The following is a 22,341-nucleotide window of genomic DNA, read 5'->3' as shown; positions in this document are numbered from 1 at the left end:
AGCTCGTTCTTCACCACAACGAACTGATACAGTGTCCGCATTACCGAAGACGCCACCTGTCGACCTCACGATCCACTTTTCCGTCACTCGTGAACAAAACTCCGAGGTACTTGAACTCTTCTATTTGGGGTAAGATCTTCTCCCCAATCTGGAGATGGCATTCCACCCTTTTCCGGACGAAAACTATAGATTCGGACTTGGAAAGGATTGAAAAGGATTTGCTATATTCAATTGAAAAGACTGCAATGACAAGATACTTAACGTCCAAACTGAAAGACTTTGTTATTTTTTTTGGCCAATATTAGCTCATTTGGAATGTGATGCCTGCTACAAGTTTAAAAAAAGCCAGCACAAGTGGCAAAAAAAGACAGAGAACGTTGAGGAATGCTCATCAAACACTTATTTAGAATATCCCTCAGGTGAACAGGCTAATTGGGAACAGGTGGTCGCCACGATTGGGTATAAAAGCAGCTTCCATGAAATGCATTCACAAACAAGGATGGGGCGAGGGTCCCCACTTTGTCAGAACAACATTTCTCAACCAGCTATTGCAAGGCATTTTTGGGGGATTTCTGTTATGTACTGAGAAGGGAAGGAGGCGACAACCAAGGCAGAACTGCGGTTTACAAGGTTTATTCAAACCTTTGATGAGTATGTGGCGTGTGTATGCAACTCTAGGTAAATGGGTGCAGACGATGTGTAGAATTAATTGTGTAAGTGTTACCAGGGGTTGTTGTCTGTGAGTGTTGGATGTATCCTTCGTCAAATCAAGGGGGCAAGACGAAAAGGCAGTTCGTAAACAGGCAAGGAGTCGAGGGTAGGAGCGAGGCAGAGTAGTCCATGTCCTAGCAGGCGTCGAGGATCAAGGAAGGCAGTCAGAGATCCGAATGGTTTGCGAGAGGCAAAAAAAAAGGGACGGCGTGGCGCAGTGGTAGAGTGGCCGTGCGCAACCGGAGAGTCCCTGGTTCAATCCCCTCCTAGTACCAACCTCGTTACGGCCGTTGTGTCCTGAGCAAGATACTTCACCCTTGCTCCTGATGGGTGCTGGTTAGCGCCTTGCATGGCAGCTCCCTCCATCAGTGTGTGACTGTGTGTGTGAATGGGTAAATGTGGAAGTAGTGTCAAAGCGCTTTGAGTACCTTGAAGGTAGAAAAGCGCTATACAAGTACAACCCATTTATCATTTAAAACACGATCAAGGATGACGGGAAAGACACAAGGGACAAGAACAAGGGAGACACGGAGAGAGCACAGAGAAGGCAAACAAAGCACAAGGGAGGGAATGCCAGACGTGAGGCTTACTGAGTGTTGTTAAAAAGAAAGGCCATGTAACACAGTGGTAAAAAAGCCCCAGTTCCAACATTTTTGCGACATGTTGCTGCCATTAAATTCCAATTTAATGATTTATTTGCAAAACAAAATGAATTTTCTCAGTCCGAACATTAAAAATCTTGTCTTGTTGGGTTGTTTAAAGATTCCACAACAATATCATAAACTTTGTCCTTCATTCATCTCAAATTCAGATTGTTACGAAGGCTTCGGGGAAAAATACCGAGGAGAGCAATCCAGGACGAGATCAAACCTGCCCTGCGCTCCCTGGAGGGAACGCAGCAACAGGTGAGCCCAATCCATCTTTCTTTGAAATAGACACAAGCGTCCAGTGTCGGACATTTGGAATATTAAACCGTCAATACCTCAAGTCATAACATCTATTGTTCAATAAAATTTTAAACATGAGCCTATTTGAACTAAGTAGCTAACCAAAACAGCAGCACTCATCAAGTTTAGTAAACAGGAACTTAATTAAGTGGAATAACTGACGATTTGACCATTTATTTTGTTCCACCTTATGTTGTCAACGAGTTGCTGTAGACTGTGGCATGTGGTTTCTTCACAAAGTTGTGTGATTCCATGTTTACGCTATGCTAAGCCTTCATATTAGTTACTCCTAGTATGGCGATTCTCTGTATATCTTTTGGTTTATACTTTTAAAGGCTTCCTGCTGGCAGTTGAGTAAATACAAAACCCAAAACCAGTGAAGTTGGGACATTGTGTAAATGGTAAATAAAAACTGAATACAATGATTTGACAGGAGCAGAGCCTGAGGATGATGGGGGATTGACGTTGATCTCTCGGAGTGAGGTCACTGAGGTAGTTAGACAACTCCACAGTGGCAAAGTTCTGGGGGTTGACGAGATGCGTCCAGAAATGCTGAAGGCTCTGGGTGTTGAGGGGCTGTCTTGGTTGATACGCCTTTTCAACATTGCGTGGAAGTCTGGGACAGTGCCGAGGGAGTGGCAGACCGGGGTGGTGGTGCTCCTATTCAAAAAGGGGAACCAGAAGGTGTGTGCTAATTACAGGGGTATCCGACTACTTAGTCTCCCTAGGAAAGTTCACACCATGGTACTGGAAAGGAGGGTCCGGCCGATAGTCGAACCTCAGATTCAAGAAGAGCAATGTGGTCGTGGAACACCTGACCAGCTCTTTACTCTTGCGGGAATCCTGGAGAAGTCCTGGGAGTATGCCTATCCAGTCTACATGTGCTTTGTGGATTTGGAGAAGGCAGATGACCGAGGCCCCCGGTAGATATTGTGGGAGGTGCTGAGGGAGCACGGGATGAGGGAACCCTGCTAAAGGGCAATGCAATCTCTGTACAATCAAAGTGAGTGTTGTGTCCGGGTGCTTGGATGTAAATCGGATCCGTTTCCAGCGGGGGTTGGTCTCCGCCAGGGCTGTGCTCTGTCACCTATCCTGTTTGTGATTTTCATGGACAGGATTTCTAGGCAGAGTCGTGACCATGGCGGATAGTTTATACGTTTTTTGCAAGATGATGTGGTCCTGATGGTGCTTCGGTTCATGACCTTCAGCGCTTACCCGATCGGTTCGCAGCCGAGTGTTCAGCGGCTGGAATGAGGATCAGCATCTCCAAATATGAGGCCATGGTTCTCAGCAGGAAAGTGATGATTTGTATAGTCCAGGTAGAGAACGAGTATTTTAAGTATCTCAGGGTTTTGTTCCGACATTGATTTGACCATTGAAATTAGGTCTTTTCCCAATATTCTACAACAAAAATACAACTTTAAAACAACATGCTTTTTGACAACGTTTAATCGCTGTCAGGTTGTGACGTTGATTCGACCAAAAGGTTGTTACTGCTGTGCTTTTGGCTAAGAATACATCAATAAAGTACCGTATTTCCTTGAATTGCCGCAGGGGATATAGTATGCACCTGCCTTGAATTACTGCCTGGTCAAACTCGCTTCCCAAAATAATTAGCGCATGCTTAGTATTACCGCCTGGTCAAACTTGTGACGTCACGAGTGACACTTGGCCTGTCATCATTTTCAAAATGGAGGAGGCTGATTTCCATACCGGTAATTTGAAATCGCATAAAGGGAAGAAGATTAAGAGCTATTCAGTAGGATTTAAGGTCCAAGCTTACATCACACTCAAATTTTAACTGCATACCTTTGGTAAGGGCCGGAGTGACAAGAGGTTTTAAAATAATTAGCGCATGCTTACTTTTACCGCATGCCTTTGGTAAGCGCAGGAGGGAGAAGAGGTTTTAGATTAATTAGCGCCCTGGCGGCAATTGAAGGAAATACGGTAGTTGTTCTGCAAGGCGTAAGAGTTGTCTTCTCCACGAGTCAAATCAGTGACATCACAGACAGACGCCCGCCGGTGGATATTGACGGGCGGCGAAGCATAGAGACTCTCTCGTTGTTTTAAAGATAAACTGTCAACTCATTGCTGGTCTCCAGTGACACCCGGTGCATGTCTTTACATCTGTTCTCCTCTTTAGTAGCAAGGGCGTTAATCCTTTTTGCAGAAAGTTCTGGCTGGCTTGACACAATCTGTCAACAGATTTCTTGTTCCGCCCAATTCTTCGGCCCGCCGGACCGTTCCAAATATATATATTTTTTTACTTTTAACATCAAAACTATAGCCGCCATTATGATGGCCAGCGCTGCTTTTTAAAAAAAAAAAAGTGTTTCAATAATTGCAATCTGTGCACTTTGGAATATACGGGTTAGACAAGGCACCAAACAGTGTGGGCGGGGTTTGTTTACAGAGCGGAAGCAGATTTTTTTACAAACAAAGTTCTGCAAAAAAGTGATTTTAGATTGTAAGTGATTTTTATTTTTATTTTTTACCATTTGCGTTCATATTTTGTTGTGTTTGTTGCATTTTAATTGTGTTTTGTTTGATTGTAAAGTATGTCGATCAAGGAGGTGGTGTGAAAGTAAAACAAAAGAGAAGTGACCTCCGTATGTTGGTAATATTCCGTGTTTTATCATTCATAGTTAATATTGTAAATCCCACATTTCTACATTTTCATGTACAAACCCCGTTTCCATATGAGTTGGGAAATCGTGTTAGGTGTAAATATAAACAGAATACAATGATTTGCACATCCTTTTCAACCCATATTCAATTGAATGCACTACAAAGACAACATATTTGATGTTCAAACTCATTAACTTTATTTTTTTTTTGCTAAAAATAATTAACTTACAATTTCATGGCTGCAACACGTGCCAAAGTAGTTGGAAAAGGGCATGTTCACCACTGTGTTACATAACATTTTCTTTTAACAACACTCAATACACGTTTGGGAACTGAGAAAACTAATTGTTGAAGCTTTGAAAGTGGAATTATTTGCCATTCTTGCTTGATGTACAGTTTAAGTTGTTCAACAGTCCGGGGTCTCGTTGCCGTATTTTAAACCTCATAATGCGCCACACATTTCCGATGGGAGACATGTCTGGACTGCAGGCAGGCCAGGAAAGTTCCCTCACTCTTTTACTACGAATCCACATTGTTGTTACACGTGGCTTGGCATTGTCTTGCTGAAATAAGCAGGGGGGTCCATGATACCGTTGCTTGGATGACAACATATGTTGCTCCAAAACCTATATGGACCATTCAGCATTAATGGTGCCTTCACAGATGTGTAAGTTACCCATGCCTTGGGCACTAATACACCCCCATACCATCACAGATGCTGGCTTTAGAACTTTGCGCCTATAACAATCCGGATGGTTATTTTCCTCTTCGTTCCGGAGGACACCACGTCCACAGTTTCCAAATATAATTTGAAATGTGGACTCGTCAGACCACAGAACACTTTTCCACTTTGCATCAGTCCATCTTAGATGAGCTCGGGCACAGCGAAGCCGGCGGCGTCACTGGATGTTGTTGATAAATGGCTTTCGCTTTGCATAGTAGAGTTTTAACTTGCACTTACAGATGTAGCGACCAACTGTAGTTACTGACAGTGGTTTTACAAAATGTTCCTGAGACCATGTGGTGATATCCTTTACACACTGATGTCGGTTTTTAATGCAGTACCACCTGAGGGATCAAAGGTCCGTAATATCATCGCTTACGTGCAGTGATTTCTACAGACTCTCTGAACCTTTTGATGATTTTACGGACGGTAGATGGTAAAATCCCTAAATTCTTTGCAATAGCTCGTTGAGAAATGTTGTTCTAAAACTGTTCGAAGATTTGCTTACAAAGTGGTGACCCTCGCCCCATCCTTGTTTGTGAATTACTTAGCATTTCATGGAAGCTGCTTTTATACCCAATCATGGCACCCGCCTGTTCCCAATTAGCCTGCATACCTGTGGGATATTCCAAATAAGTGTTTGATGAGCATTCCTCAACTTTATCAGTATTTACTGCCACCTTTCCCAACTTCTTTGTCACGTGTTGCTGGCATCAAATTCTAAAGTTAATGATTATTTGCAAAAAAAAAATGTTTATCAGTTTTAACATCAAATATGTTGTCTTTGTAGCATATTCACCTGAATATGGGTTGAAAAGGATTTGCAAATCATTGTATTATGTTTTTATTTACATCAAACGCAATTTCCCAACTCATATGGAAACGGGAGTTGTACATCCTGGGTATCTCATTTAGTAAAAAAAAAAAGAAAATCCATTCAATTTCTTGTTGTGTCTTGTTGATGTCAAGGGATCAATGAGAAGCATCTTTTTCCTCTTCAGAACTACAAAAGACCCGTAAGTGCCCCCCCCACCCCCCCCCCCACCCCAGATGACCTAACTCGGCAAGAATGACCCCCGGTGATGACTTGACTTGGGGGAGGAGTGGACCCACTTCACTCCCCACCTCTGACCTCTATGTAGAAGCACTTCAAAGCCAATCAGCTGCAGGGCTCGCTGAGCTCCAGGGTCAGGGTTCGAGAGTCGCCGAGAGAATTGGTTATTAAAGCTCCCCTGTTTCAAATGCGACAAACGAACTGATTTCCTGCCAAATATCTTCATTGTCGGATTGAGAGTGAGTATTGGTGGGTGTTCATGTGGTATGAGTGAGTAATTCCTCTGCAGACCTTATCTCCTCCCAAAGGAGAGATGGCCCACACAGCTGTGTACTTCCACTGCCCAGATCCTATCTACTTCAATTTGTTCAGCTCTTACTGGAAGTTCAATCACCATGAAATCTGCATGTTTTTACACACTAGGTTTGTTTCTGAGTTGGCTGTCGACTTATTTTTTGGGGGGTTTGTTTTGTTTGATAGCGGCGAAAGGGGCATGGAGGTGGCGAGCCTGGAGAGGAACTACTGCAGAAACCCTGATAAGGACAAACACGGACCATGGTGTTACACCAACAATTCTGCCATACGCTGGGACTACTGCAACGTCAAACCATGTGAGTGCACACGTTAACATTAATGATTGTTTTGCTCAGCAGAAATCACATTTTGTAATGGATAGGAATACAATTTAGCCTGGGGCTGCACTAGCTATTATTATTTGTTTTCCAACATACAGTGGTACCTTGTGTTTGGTTATCAATCCGTTCCAAAAACATATCGCATGAAAACTAAAACATTTTTTTCTCATTAAAAATATTGTAAATTAGGGCTGCGGCATATGAGACATCAACAAGGAAAAGTACCGTCAATATGAGGACCGGTGAACAAGTTAGGACCGTAATCATGGTCCCAATACGGAAAAACTTTTGCATTTAATAAAATGCGTAATACTAGAGTCTGTGAACATTGCTCCAAAGTCAGGATTGTTTTGTTGATTTAATGTGCATACAAAAGCCACTGCACGAGGACCGGTGAACAAGTAAGGACTGAAATTATGGTCCCAATACGGAAAACCATTGCATCTAATAGAGAGTCTAATACTAGAGTCCGTGAACATTGCTACAAAGTCAGGATTTTTTTTGTTGATTTAATTTGCATACAAAAGCCACCATATGAGGACCGTTGAATGAACAAGTTAGGACCGAAATCATGGTCCCAATACAAAAAAAACACTGCATCTAATAGAGAGCCAAATACTACAGTCCGTGAACATTGCTCCAAAGTCAGGATTTTTTTGTTGATTTAATGTGCATACAAAAGCCCCCATATGAGGACCGTTGAATGAACAAGTTAGGACCGTAATCTTGGCCCCAATACGGAAAAGGCATTGCATCTAATAGATAGCCAAATAATAGATTCCGTGAACATTGCTCCAAAGTCAGGATTGTTTTGTTGATTTAATGTGCATCCAAAAGCCAACATATGAGGACCGGTTAATGAACAAGTTAGGACCGAAATCATGGTACCAATACGGAAAAACCATTGCATCTAATAGAGAGCCTAATACTAGAGTCCATGAACATTGCTCCAAAGTCAGGATTGTTTTGAGATTTAATGTGCATACAAAAGCCACCATATGAGGACCGGTGAATGAACAAGTTAGGACCGAAATCATGGTCCCAATACGGAAAAGGCATTGCATCTAATAGAGAGCCAAATACTACAGTCCGTGAACATTGCTCCAAAGTCAGGATTTTTTTGTTTATTTAATGTGCATACAAAAGCCCCCATATGAGGACCGTTGAATGAACAAGTTAGGACCGAAATCATGGTCCCAATACGGAAAAGGCATTGCATCTAATAGAGAGCCAAATACTAGAGTCTGTGAACATTGCTTCAAAGTCAGGATTGTTTTGTTGATTTAATGTGCATCCAAAAGCCACCATATGAGGACCGGTGAATGAACAAGTTAGGACCGAAATCATGGTCCCAATACAAAAAAACACTGCATCTAATAGAGAGCCAAATACTACAGTCTGTGAACATTGCTTCAAAGTCAGGATTGTTTTGTTGATTTAATGTGCATACAAAAGCCACCATATGAGGACCGGTGAATGAACAAGTTAGGACCGAAATCATGGTCCCAATACGGAAAAGGCATTGCATCTAATAGAGAGCCAAATACTACAGTCCGTGAACATTGCTCCAAAGTCAGGATTGTTTTGTTGATTTAATGTGCATCCAAAAGCCACCATATGGGGACCGGTGAATGAACAAGTTAGGACCGAAATCATGGTACCAATACGGAAAAACCATTGCATCTAATAGAGAGCCTAATACTAGAGTCCATGAACATTGCTCCAAAGTCAGGATTGTTTTGTTGATTTAATGTGCTTACAAAAGCCACCATATGAGGACCGGTGAATGAACAAGTTAGGACCAAAATCTTGGTCCCAATACGGAAAAACCATTGCATCTAATAGAGAGCCAAATACTACAGTCCGTGAACATTGCTCCAAAGTCAGGATGTTTTTGTTGATTTAATGTGCATACAAAACCCCCATATGAGGACCGTTGAATGAACAAGTTAGGACCGAAATCATGGTCCCAATACGGAAAAAGCATTGCATCTAATAGAGAGCCAAATACTACAGTCCGTGAACATTGCTCCAAAGTCAGGATTTTTTTGTTGATTTAATGTGCATACAAAAGCCCCCATATGAGGACCGTTGAATGAACAAGTTAGGACCGTAATCATGGCCCCAATACGTAAAACAATTGCATCTAATAGATAGCCAAATAATAGATTCCGTGAACATTGCTCCAAAGTCAGGATTGTTTTGTTGATTTAATGTGCATCCAAAAGCCACCATATGAGGACCGGTGAATGAACAAGTTAAGACCGAAATCATGGTACCGATACGGAAAAACCATTGCATCTAATAGAGAGCCTAATACTAGAGTCCATGAACATTGCTCCAAAGTCAGGATTGTTTTGTTGATTTAATGTGCTTACAAAAGCCACCATATGAGGACCGGTGAATGAACAAGTTAGGACCAAAATCTTGGTCCCAATACGGAAAAACCATTGCATCTAATAGAGAGCCAAATACTACAGTCCGTGAACATTGCTCCAAAGTCAGGATTGTTTTGTTGATTTAATGTGCATCCAAAAGCCACCATATGAGGACCGGTGAATGAACAAGTTAGGACCGAAATCATGGTACCAATACGGAAAAACCATTGCATCTAATAGAGAGCCTAATACTAGAGTCCATGAACATTGCTCCAAAGTCAGGATTGTTTTGTTGATTTAATGTCCTTACAAAAGCCACCATATGAGGACCGGTGTTAGGACCAAAATCTTGGTCCCAATATGGAAAACCATTGCATCTAATAGAGAGCCAAATACTAAAGTCCGTGAACATTGACAGGTGCAAAAGCAGCAGTATACAATAAAACAAAACAGTAGCTAAAGAAGGACTTCCTTGTTCATCCCCTAAAAAACCCGCCAGATGAACAACTGATTTTACGACTTCTGGTGCTGACCCTTGATGGTGAAGTCCATCAAAATTAGGGTAGTCCCAAAAAGGTTAATATTCCGTTAATATCTTCATAGACTCAAAAAAATACACATCGCTCTCGGCGCCCAACTTTAATGCTTGTTTTGCTCAGCAGACATTAAATTTTTTTTAACATACTGTGGTTTGGTTATCAATCCGTTCCAAAAACATATTGCATGAAAACCAGAAAATGTTTTCTCATAAAAAACATTGTAAATTAGGGCTGCCGCGTATCAGACATCAACAAGGAAAAGTACCGTCCATATGAGGACCGGGGAAAAAGTTAGGACCGAAATCATGGTCCCAATATGGAAAACCATTGCATCTAATAGAGAGTGTAAAAATACTAGAGTCAGTGAACATTGCTCCAAAGTCAGGATTGTTTTGTGGATTTAATGTGCGTACAAAAGCCCCCACATGAGGACCTTTTGTACTTTTTGGGGTCATGGGGGATGCCCGACCCTATCTCAGCTGCATTTGGGCGGACGGCGGGGTGCACCCTGGACAAGTCGCCACCTCATCGCAGAGAAATAGCACTATTGATAATGAATATTAATAACAACTATTTCTGTTATCAACAATACAAATGCGACAATACATATACATAATGATAACTTGAAATACAAACGAAAGCAGATACATGGAGGGGAAGAAAGAGAAGCCGATTGATATTAACCTTATAGATTGTTATCGTAAAATAGGTCAAGCTTCCAATCAATCAATGTTTATTTATATAGCCCGAAGAAGCTGCGCAAGCCACAACGACATCCTCGGTTCAGATCCCAAATAAGGCCAAGGAAAAACCCACAACCCAGTGGAATGTCAATGTGAATGACTATGAGAAACCTTGGAAAAGACCACAGATGTGGGTGACCCCAACCCCCCTCTAGGGGACGCCAGATACAAAGTGAAAGTCCAGCCCATAGTGGATCTTACATAATAGTGAGAGTCCAGTCAATAGTGCATCTAACATAATAATGAGAGTCCAGTCCATAGTGGATCTAACATTATAGTGAGAGTCCAGTCCATAGTTGATCTAACATAATAGTGTAAGAGTCCAGTCATTAGTGATTCTAACATAATACTGAGAATCCAGTCCATAGTGGATCCAACATAATAGTGTAAGAGTCCAGTCCATAGTAGATCTAACATAATAGTGAGAGTCCAGTCCAAAGTAGATCTAACATAATAGTGAGAATCCAGTCCATAGTGGATCCAACATAATAGTGAGAGTCCAGTCCATTTTGAATCTAGCATAATATTGTGAAAGTCCAGTCCATAGTGGATCTAACATAATAGTGTAAGAGTCCAGTCCATAGTGGATCTAACATAATACTGAGAGTCCAGTCCATAGTGGATCTAACATAATAGTGTAAGAGTCCAGTCCATAGTAGATCTAACATAATAGTGAGAGTCCAGTCCAAAGTAAATCCAACCTAATAGTGAGAGTCCAGTCCAAAGTAGATCTAACATAATAGTGAGAGTCCAGTCCATAGTGGATCTAACATAATAGTGAGAGTCCAGTCCATTTTGAATCCAGCATAATATTGTGAAAGTCCAGTCCATAGTGGATCTAACACAATACTGTGAGAGTCCAGTCCATAGTAGATCTAACATAATAGTGTGAGTCCAGTCCATAGTGGTTTTAACATAATAGCGTGAGAGTCCAGTCCATAGTGGATCTAACATAATAATGAGAGTCCAGTCCATAGTGGATCTAACATAATAGTGAGAGTCCAGTCCATAGTGGATCTAACGTAATAGTGTGAGAGTCCAGTACGTAGTGGATCTTACATAATAGTGAGAGTCCAGTCCATAGTGAATCTAACATAATAGTGTGAGAGTCCAGCCCATAGTGGATCTAACATAATACTGTGGGAGTCCAGCCCATAGTGGATCTAACATAATAGTGTGAGTCCAGTCCATAGTGGATCTAACATAATAGTTAGAGTCCAGTCCATAGTGGGGCCAGCAGGAGCCCATGCCAGCACTTCATCCATGGCCACCGGACCTGTCCCCCCCCCCCCCCCCTTTCCACAAGGGAGAAGGGGGAAGAGTAGAAAAGAAAAGAAACGGCAGATCAACTGGTCAAAAAATGGGGGTCTGTTTAAAGTCTAGAGTATACAAATGAGCTTTAAGACGGGACTTAAATGCTTCTATTGAGGTAACATCTCTAACTGTTACCGGGAGGGCATTCCATAGTTTTTAAGACCTTTTAAGACTAAAAGCCAACTTTGTGTTGAATTGTATTGATTTATTTTTTTAAATAAACTAATTTGTTGGGGAACTTTCCCAATGGGAGTGTTTTAAGTAACATTGTCATTATCCTGCATGTGTTTTTTGAGGTTGCTTTTCCGCAGAAAACAGCGGTCGTTCTCCAAATTGTACCACTTAAAGGCCTACTGAAATGAGATTTTCATATTTAAACAGGGATAGCAGGTCCATTCTATGTGTCATACTTGATCATTTCGCGATATTGCCACATTTTTGCTGAAAGGATTTAGTAGAGAACATCCACGATAAAGTTCGCAACTGTTGGTCGCTATTAAAAAAGTCTTGCCTCTACCGGAAGTCACAGACGATGACATCACAAGGGTGAGGGCTCCTCACATATTCACATTGTTTATAATGGAAGCCTCCAACAAAAAGTGCTATTCGGACCGAGAAAACGACAATTTCCCCATTAATTTGAGCGAGCACGAAAGATTCGTGGCTGAGGATATTGATAGCGAAGGACTAGAAAAAAACAAAAAAACAAAACGAGTTAAAAAAAAACAAATCGCGATTGCATTGGGACGGATTCCGATGTTTTTAGACACATTTACTAGGATAATTCTGGGAAATCCCTTATCTTTCTATTTTGTTGCTGGTGTTTTGGTGAGTTACTGCCATGAATTGATTAACGTGGACCCCGACTTAAACAAGTTGAAAAACTTATTCGGGTGTTAACATTTAGTGGTCAATTGTACGGAATACGTACTGAACTGTGCAATCTACTAATAAAACAATCAATCAATCAATTAAAGTTTAATAGTACCTAATAGTCGGAAGGGTGTATCCACGGGTGTCTTGACGAAGTCGACGACAGCTTCATGGACGGCACAAGCTCAGCTTTTCTCCGGTACGAATCGACTTTTTAACCGCAATTTTCTCACCGAAACCCGCTGGTTGACATTTGGTATGGATCCATGTTCTCTCCGGGAATTTTAAACAAGGAATCACCTTGTGTTTGTGTGGCTAAAGGCTAAAGCTTCCCAACTCCATCTTTCTACTTTGACTTCTCCATTATTAATTGAAAAAATTGCAAAAGATTCAGCAACACAGATGTCCAAAATACTGTGTGATTATGCCGTTAAAGCAGACAACTTTTAGCTGTGTGTGTGTGCAGCGCTCATACTTCCTAAAAAACGACGTTTTCAAGACGAAACTCCCGGGAAATTTAAAATTGTTATATAGTAAACTAAAAAATCCATGTGTTGCAATGTAGATATTTCATCATTGATTTATAAACTATCAGATTGTGTGGTGGGTAGTAGTGGGTTTCAGTTAAGAGGAATGGTTCTGTAAGTTGTCCGCGACCCCAGACTAACGGGGCATGGCAAATTGAAGGTCACTGGCAGCCGTGGCCTTTAACCCACCGTACATTCTCCTTTTCTAGCGTGGGGTCGTCTTCTCTCATTTGTATCTGTTAACACTGCCTGACCTACCCCCACCTAACCCGTTTTGTCTCCTCTCCTTTGTGCAGGTAATGCTTCCCAGAGCGTCATTCCAGTGGGTAAGTGTCTCAGGCAGCTCATCAGTCTGCCTTCCGCTTACGAAAGCTCTGCTCCTGATTTGGATTTAATAGAATCCAAGATGAGCACTGATGCTGTTGCCATGTTGAAACGTACTTTTTGAGCAAGCAGTCGCGACCCGAGGACATGGTGCGTCCGTCGACCTGACTTTGTGAACACAACCCCGCGTAAAAGGAGAGATGAACCATTAGTGGCTCTGAAATATGACTTCATTTTCCCTTAACGGGATTCTGTAAAGGCACTCGATAATTGCCTTAAATAATGACCTCGTTAACATAGCTGGTTATGTTTTGTGCTCGATGATTTTCATAGTGGATCGTTACCTTCACCCAGGCCCGGGCAATTATTTTGACCCGGGGGGCCACAATTAGAGAAATAATGTCGAACCCCGTTTCCATATGAATTGGGAAATTGTGTTAGATGTAAAATATAAACGGAATACAATGATTTGCAAATCATTTTCAACCCATATTCAGTTGAATATGCTTCAAAGACAACAGATTCGATGTTCGAACTGATAAACTTTTTTTTTTTTTTTTGCAAATAATCATTAACTTGAGAATCTGATGCCAGCAACGCGTGACAAAGAAGTTGGGAAAAGTTGAGGAATGCTCATCAAACACTTATTTGGAAGACCCCACAGGTATGCAGGCTAATTGGGAACAGGTGGATGCCATGATTGGGTATGAAAACAGCTTCCCAAGAAAATGCTCAGTCTTTCACAAGAAAGGAGGGGGCGAGGTACACCCCTTTGTCCACAACTGCGTGAGTAAATAGTTAAACAGTTTAAGAACAACGTTTCTCAAAGTGCAATTGCAAGAAATGTAGGGATTTCAACATCTACGGTCCATAATATCATCAAAAGGTACAGAGAATCTGGGGAAATCACTCCACGTAAGCGGCGTGTCCGGAAAACAACATTGAATGACCGCGAATTTCGATCCTTCAGACGGCACTGTATCAAAAACCGACATCGATATCTAAAGGATATCACGACATGGGCTCAGGAACACTTCAGAAAACCACTTTCACTAAATACAGTTTGTCACTACATCTGTAAGTGCAAGTTAAAGCTCTACTATGCAAAGCGAAAGCCATTTTATCAACAACATCCAGAAACGCCGCCAGCTTCTCTGGGCCTGAGATCATCTAAGATGGACTGATGCAAAGTGGAAAAGTGTTCTGTAGTCTGAGGAGTCCACATTTTACATTGTTTTTGGAAATATTCTACATTGTGTCATCCGGACCAAAGAGGAAGCGAACTATCCAGACCGTTATCGACACAAAGTTGAAAAGCCAGCATCTGTGATGGTATGGGGGTGCATTAGTGCCCAAGGCATGGGTAACTTACACATCTGTGAAGGCACCATTAATGCTGAAAGGTACATACAGGTTTTGGAACAACATTTGCTGCCATTTAAGTGCCATCTTTTTAACGGACACCCCTGCTTATTTCAGCAAGACAATGCCAAGCCACATTCAGCACATGTTACAACAGCGTGGCTTAGTAAAAAGAGAGTGTGGGTACTTTCCTGGCCCGCCTGCAGTCCAAACCTGTCTCCCATCAAACATGTGTGGCGCGTTATGAAGCGTAAAATACGACAGCAGAGACCCCGGACTGTTGAACGACTGAAGCTCTACATAAAACAAGAATGGGAAATAATTCCACTTTCAAAGCTTCAACAATTTGTTTCCTCAGTTCCCAAACGTTTATTGAGTGTTGTTAAAAAAAAAGATGATGTAACACAGTGGTGAACATGCCCTTTCCCAACTACTTTGGCACATGTTGGAGCCACGAAATTCTAAGTTTATTATTATTTGCAAAAAAAAAAAAAAGTTTATGAGTTTGAACATCAAATATCTTGTCTTCTCTTGCCACGGGGTGGAACAGTGGGACAGAGGTCGTGCGCAACCCAAGGGTCCCTGGTTCAATCCCCACCTAGTACCAACCTCGTCACGTCCGTTGTGTCCTTGAGCAAGCCCCTTCACCCTTGCTACTGATGGGTGCTAGTTAGCGCCTTGCATGGCAGCTCCCTCCATCAGTGTGTGAATGTGTGTGTGAATGGGTGAATGTGGAAGTAGTGTCAAAAGCGCTTTGAGTACCTTGAAGGTAGAAAAGTCCTGTACAAGTGCAACCCATTTATCATTTATTTATTTTTGTAGTGCATTCAGTTGAATATGGGTTGAAAAGGATTTGCAAATCATTGTTTTCACAATTTCCCAACTCATATGGAAAGGGGGTTTGTATATAAACACACGTATATATATATATATATATATATATATATATATATATATACATACATATATATATATCAATCAATCAATCAATGTTTATTTATATAGCCCCAAATCACAAATGTCTCAAAGGACTGCACAAATCATTACGACTACAACATCCTCGGAAGAACCCACAAAAGGGCAAGGAAAACTCACACCCAGTGGGCAGGGAGAATTCACATTCAGTGGGACGCCAGCGACAATGCTGACTATGAGAAACCTTGGAGAGGACCTCAGATGTGGGCAACCCCCCCCCTCTAGGGGACCGAAAGCAATGGATGTCGAGCGGGTCCAACATGATACTGTGAAAGTTCAATCCATAGTGGCTCCAAGACAGCAGCGAGAGTCCCGTCCACAGGAAACCATCTGAAGCGGATCAGCAGCGTAGAGATGTCCCCAACCGATACAGGCGAGCGGTCCATCCTGGGTCCCGACGAGCGGTCCATCCTGGGTCTCGACTCTGGACAGTCAGTACTTCATCCATGGTCATCGGACCGGACCCCCTCCACAAGGGAGGGGGGGACATAGGAGAAAGAAAAGAAGCGGCAGATCAACTGGTCTAAAAAGGAGGTCTATTTAAAGGCTAGAGTATACAAATGAGTTTTAAGATGAGACTTAAATGCTTCTACTGAGGTAGCATCTCGAACTGTTACCGGGAGGGCATTCCAGAGTACTGGAGCCCGAACGGAAAACGCTCTATAGCCCGCAGACTTTTTTTGAGCTCTAGGAATCACTAATAAGCCGGAGTCTTTTGAACGCAGATTTCTTGCCGGGACATACGGTACAATACAATCGGCAAGATAGGCTGGAGCTAGACCGTGTAGTATTTTATACGTAAGTAATAAAACCTTAAAGTCACATCTTAAGTGCACAGGAAGCCAGTGCAGGTGAGCCAGTACAGGTGTAATATGATCAAACTTTCTTGTTCTTGTCAAAAGTCTAGCAGCCGCATTTTGTACCAACTGTAATCTTTTAATGCTAGACATGGGGAGACCCGAAAATAATACGTTACAGTAATCGAGACGAGACGTAACAAACGCATGGATAATGATCTCGGCGTCTTTAGTGGACAAAATGGAGCGAATTTTAGCGATATTACGGAGATGAAAGAAGGCCGTTTTAGTAACGCTTTTAATGTGTGACTCAAAGGAGAGAGTTGGGTCGAAGATAATACCCAGATTTTTTACAGAGTCACCTTGTTTTATTATTTGGTTGTCAAATGTTAAAGTTGTATTATTAAATAGAGGTCGGTGTCTAGCAGGACCGATAATCAGCATTTCCGTTTTTTTGGCATTAAGTTGCAAAAAGTTAGCGGACATCCATTGTTTAATTTCATTAAGACACGCTTCCAACTGACTACAGTCCGGCATGTTGGTCAGCTTTAGGGGCATGTAAAGTTGGGTGTCATCAGCATAACAGTGAAAGCTAATACCGTATTTGCGTATGACGTCACCTAGCGGCAGCATGTAGATGCTGAAGAGTACAGGGCCAAGGACCGAACCCTGGGGAACTCCACACGTTACCTTAACATAGTCCGAGGTCACACTGTTATAGGAGACGCACTGCATCCTATCAGTAAGATAAGAGTTAAACCATGACAGGGCTGAGTCTGACATACCAATTCGTATTTTGATACGCTCTAATAAAATATTATGATCGACGGTATCGAAAGCAGCGCTAAGATCGAGGAGCAGCAACATAGATGACGCATCAGAGTCCATCGTTAGCAATAGATCATTAGTCAATTTTGCGAGGGCTGTCTCAGTCGAGTGATTTGCCCTGAAACCGGATTGAAAGGTTTCACATAGATTGTTAAACGCTAAGTGCTCATTTAGCTGCTCCGCAACAATTTTTTCGAGGATTTTCGAAATAAAGGGAAGGTGAGACACCGGTCGGTAGTTTACCATGAGGTCAGGATCGAGGTTAGGTCTTTTAAGGAGAGGATGAATAACCGCTTTTTTGAATGCAACGGGAACAGTGCCCGAGGAAAGTGATAAGTTTATAATATTTAGCACTGATGGACCTAATAATACAAAAAGCTCCTTGATAAGTTTCCCAGGAAGTGGGTCAAGTAAACATGTTGTTTGTTTTATTCCATTTACACGTTGTAACAATCCTTCTAATGTTATTTCATCAAAACGAGAGAAACTATTTTGGATATTTGCAGTATCCGCCGTATATACAATCGTATCTGTGTTACTATAACCCCGTTGTAGCTGGGACGCATTGTCTTTAATCTCCTTTCTAATAAGTTCAATTTTCTTATTAAAGAACTTCATAAAGTCATCTGCCGAATGGGTGGAGCTACTGGAAGGAGTCCCTTGTTGGGTTAGCGATGCTACAGTACTAAACAAAAATTTTGGATCGTTTTTATTAATGCGGATGAGATTTGAGTAATAATTAGTTTTAGCTAAGGTAAGCATGCGTTTATAAGTTATTAAACTATCACTCCATGCTTGATGGTGCACCTCAAGTTTAGTCGTGCGCCATTTGCGTTCCAGCTTTCTACATAATAATTTCTGAGCTCTAGTTTCTTCAGTAAACCATGGCGTACGCCTATTTGGAGCCTTTTTTAACTTCAGCGGTGCTATACTATCAATGGTTTCGCGCAGGGCGTTGTTAAAGCTGTTAGTGAGGTTATCAATAGAGCCCACATACTTTGGGAACGGTGCCATTACCGAGGGCAGTAGGTCCGCAAGAGTCGTCGTTGTGGCAGCATTAATGTTGCGGCTGCTATAGCAGTTATTATTCTTATTAGCTTGCCGAACATGAGTCTGAACTTCGAATTTTATAAGGTAATGATCGGACATTACTTTAGTATACGGGAGTATCATAACTTTGGAGACGGTGATACCTCTGACAAGCACTAGGTCTATCGTATTGCCGCTGCGATGCGTCGGTTCATTTATTATTTGTGTAAGACCACAGCTATCAATTATAGTCTGGAGCGCCACGCACGGTGGGTCCAATGGGGTATTCATATGGATATTAAAGTCCCCCATTATAATTATATTATCGGCGTGCGTCACTAGATCAGCAACAAACTCTGAGAATTCACTAATAAAGTCCGAATAGGGCCCTGGGGGGCGGTAGATAACGGCCAGGCACAGAGGCAGAGGTGTGGCAGACTTCATAGAAAGCACCTCAAACGATTTATATTTATTATTTAAGTTAGGACTAAAGTTAAAGTTTTCGTTGTATATTAGTGCGACACCCCCTCCCCTTTTGAGGTGACGGGCAATATGCGCATTCGTATAGTTAGGAGGGGATGCCTCATTTATCGCAAAAAACTCGTCTGGTTTAAGCCAGGTTTCGCTAAGACCGATGACGTTAAGGTTGTTGTCTCTAATGACCTCATTGACTAATAACGTTTTGGGAGACAAAGATCTGATGTTTAGAAAGCCCATATTATAGGTAGTGGGCTGTTTTAAGGAGTTGTTGATGAAATTATCCGTCGTAGCAATATTAATAATGTTACGTTTATTATGCGCAGTGTACTTAAAATAATTACGACCATATCTAGGAATTGATATGACGGGAATTTTCAGATTGTCTACTTGGCGCTGCGATAAACTGAACGCATCATAATTTGCCACCTCAGTAGAGCGCATGTCTAACTCTGACGTAGTCATAGACACAGTAGAAAAAACATTTTGTGAGTTGTGTATTATTCTACGAAAATTGCTATGTGTACAGGGATCATCCAGCCTGGCGCTGGCTAGTTCTAACTTAACTGACTCCATACCCAGGCTAGCAGGCTCTGTAATTGCCTGTGACCGGGCTTGCTCTAGTGCAGTTAGTCAAATGTGGCTCAATGCGAAGTCTATGTTCCGAGACAAGAGGATAGCGCCTTCCTGGTTAGGGTGAAGGCCGTCTCTCCTCAGCAAGCCAGGTTTGCCCCAGAAAGAGGGCCAATTATCAATAAACGTAAATCCCTGTTGTCTGCAGAAGCTATCCAGCCACCTGTTAAGAGAGACTAATCTGCTATATCTCTCATCATTGCCTCTCCCAGGCAGGGGGCCAGAGACAATTACTCGATGCCTGGACATCTTTCTGGCGAGATTACAAGCCCTGGCTATGTTTCTCTTTGTAATCTCTGATTGTCTCATCCTAACGTCATTGGAGCCAACGTGTATTACTATATTCGCATAACTAGTGGTGCGGTTAGCCTGCCGTACGTGTTTATTAGACCTGTTGCGAGTTAGCTCCCTAAGATTAGCTTCAATGTCAGGTGCTCTGCCCCCGGGAATACACTTAATTGTGGCTGGTTTGCTAAGCTTTATGTTTCGGGTGATGGAGTCCCCTATGACTAAAGTGTGGTGCCCGGTAGACTGGGGTGTAGGACTAGCTAAAGGGCTAAATCTATTATGCGTCTCAACCGGTACACCGTAGCTTGTAGGCCGATTAGGGCTGCTACAAGCTGGGCTAGTTAGCTCGCTACAGCTAACGCTAGCAGATGTGTCCGCAACATCTAAAGTTACGAAATTACACTGCTCTAACTGGCGGACACGGCTCTCTAGCAAAGCCAACCTATCCATGAGTAAAGTGCACGAAGCGCAGGAAGCCATACTCACAGAAACTTTCCGTCGCCGAGTGGGGTGCCAGCTGTCTTCGGGAAGTGATGGTCACGGTGGCGGGGGAGTAGCTTCCTTCAGACCGGCGCTGCCTTTCTCCGCTAGCCTCGTTAGCTTAGCAGCTAGCTAGCTGAGGGCGGAGTGGTGAGACAGAGATCGGGTGATTTGCAAGTTAAATGGAACTATTAAATATGTTCGATAAGTTGTAAATAAAGCTGCAAAACAGTTAAAATCACACAGATAGAACGATACTTAGCTTTTTTGCAACAAGAGCAGTCGGCGAGCAGTCATTCACGTTGACCCGGAACCGGTCAACGTGAATATATATATATATATATATATATATATACATATATATATATATATATATATGTATATATATATATATGTATAAACTGTGAAAATCTGCTGTACAGTATGTGTGGTGTGCTTGGGTCTTATTTTTAGGAACACTAATACAAAACCTCACAAAAATGCGTAATTAAATGCTAAAAAGACAACCACAATATACATGACAATAAAGGATGTGGGATTTATAACATTAACTATGACCGATAAAACACTGAATATTGACACCATTTGAATGTCACCCGCCCCCCCTCCATTGACATATTTTACAATTAAGTGAAACACAACAAAAATGCAACAAACAGCAAAATATGAACGCAAAGGTTAAAAAGAAAAAAAAAACTCCCATCTACAATCTGATTCATCTGATACATCACAATGTTTTAGAACTTTGTTCTTGCCTCGACTGTCCCTGACACCCACATTTCAGGCTGTGGAAACGTTCCCCACCCACACTGCTTGATGCCTCGTCTGAGCTGCTATAATTTACATTACCATAGTAACTAATTAGATTACCATAGTAACTAGTATATCATGCAAAAGCGCAGATTCCAACCATTGAAATACTTTGTATAGTTCAAGACTTACCACCATTAATTTGCCCACGTCTGCCCTTGAGTGTCATCATGTTAAAGGGGAAAATTATCACAATTTCAGAAGGGTTAAAACCAATAAAAAATCAGTTCCCAGTGGCTTATTTTTTTTTCGAAGTTTTTTTTCAAAATTGTACCCATTATGGAATATCCCGAAAAAATGCTTTAAAGTGCCTGATTTTCGCTATCTGTAAATCCACCCGTCCATTTTCCTGTGACGTCACATAGTGACGCCAATACAAACAAACATGGCGGATAGAACAGCAAGATATAGCGACATTAGCTCAGATTCAGACTTGGATTTCAGCGGCTTAAGTGATTCAACAGATTAGGCATGTATTGAAACGGATGGTTGGAGTGTGGAGGTAGATAGCGAAAACGAAATTGAAGAAGAAACTGAAGCTATTGAGCCATATCACGACAGACAAAGGCAACGCGGACGAATTCGGCGATCGCCTTCTAACCAACAATTGCATCTTTTGACCACTGGAGCAACTTAAATCCGTCGATTGTTATGTGTTTGTTTGGCATTAAATGTGGGTGGAGGGAAAGGCTGGATGCAAATATAACTACAAATGTACATACAGCTAGCCTAAATAGCATGTTAGCATCGATTAGCTGGCAGTCATGCCGTGACCAAATATGTCTGATTAGCACATAAGTCAATAACATCAACACAACTCGTAAAGTCATTTCGTTGACTTTATCATTGGAAATGCATCTGCTTTGAGTGTTGCAGGATATCCACACATCTCTGTCGTAGCATCGCCATCGTCGGTAAAATGTGCAGAACAAATGAGGGACTTTCGCATCTTTTGACAATGGTGCAACTCGAATCCGTCGATTGGTATGTGTTTGTTTGGCATTAAATGTGGGTGGAGGGAAAGGCTGGATGGAAATATAGCTACAAATGTACATACAGCTAGCCTAAATAGCATGTTAGCATCGATTAGCTGGCAGTCATGCCGTGACCAAATATGACTGATTAGCACATAAGTCAATAACATCAACAAAACTCACCTTTGTGATTTCGTTGACTTTATCGTTGGAAATGCATCTGCTTTGAGTGTCACAGGATATCCACACATCTCTGTCGTAGCATCGCCATCGTCTGTAAAATGTGCAGAA

General features: G+C 41.9%; 1 protein-coding gene across 1 annotated transcript in view; it reads left to right on the top strand.

Moving 5' to 3' along the window:
- Window positions 1–22,341, top strand: part of hgfb (hepatocyte growth factor b) — a 100,693-nt gene that overhangs the window by 60,897 nt on the left and 17,455 nt on the right. Inside the window, exons 10-12 of the mRNA XM_061916787.1 lie at window positions 1,523–1,616; window positions 6,545–6,675; window positions 13,370–13,399. Of these exons, the coding sequence (XP_061772771.1) occupies window positions 1,523–1,616; window positions 6,545–6,675; window positions 13,370–13,399 (255 nt within the window). The remainder of the gene's footprint in view (window positions 1–1,522; window positions 1,617–6,544; window positions 6,676–13,369; window positions 13,400–22,341) is intronic.

The sequence above is a fragment of the Nerophis ophidion genome, linkage group LG12, assembly GCF_033978795.1.
Source record: "Nerophis ophidion isolate RoL-2023_Sa linkage group LG12, RoL_Noph_v1.0, whole genome shotgun sequence".
Taxonomy (NCBI): domain Eukaryota; kingdom Metazoa; phylum Chordata; class Actinopteri; order Syngnathiformes; family Syngnathidae; genus Nerophis; species Nerophis ophidion.
The sequence above is the reverse complement of the archived record's forward strand: the minus strand, read 5'-3'. Positions and strand labels throughout refer to the sequence as shown.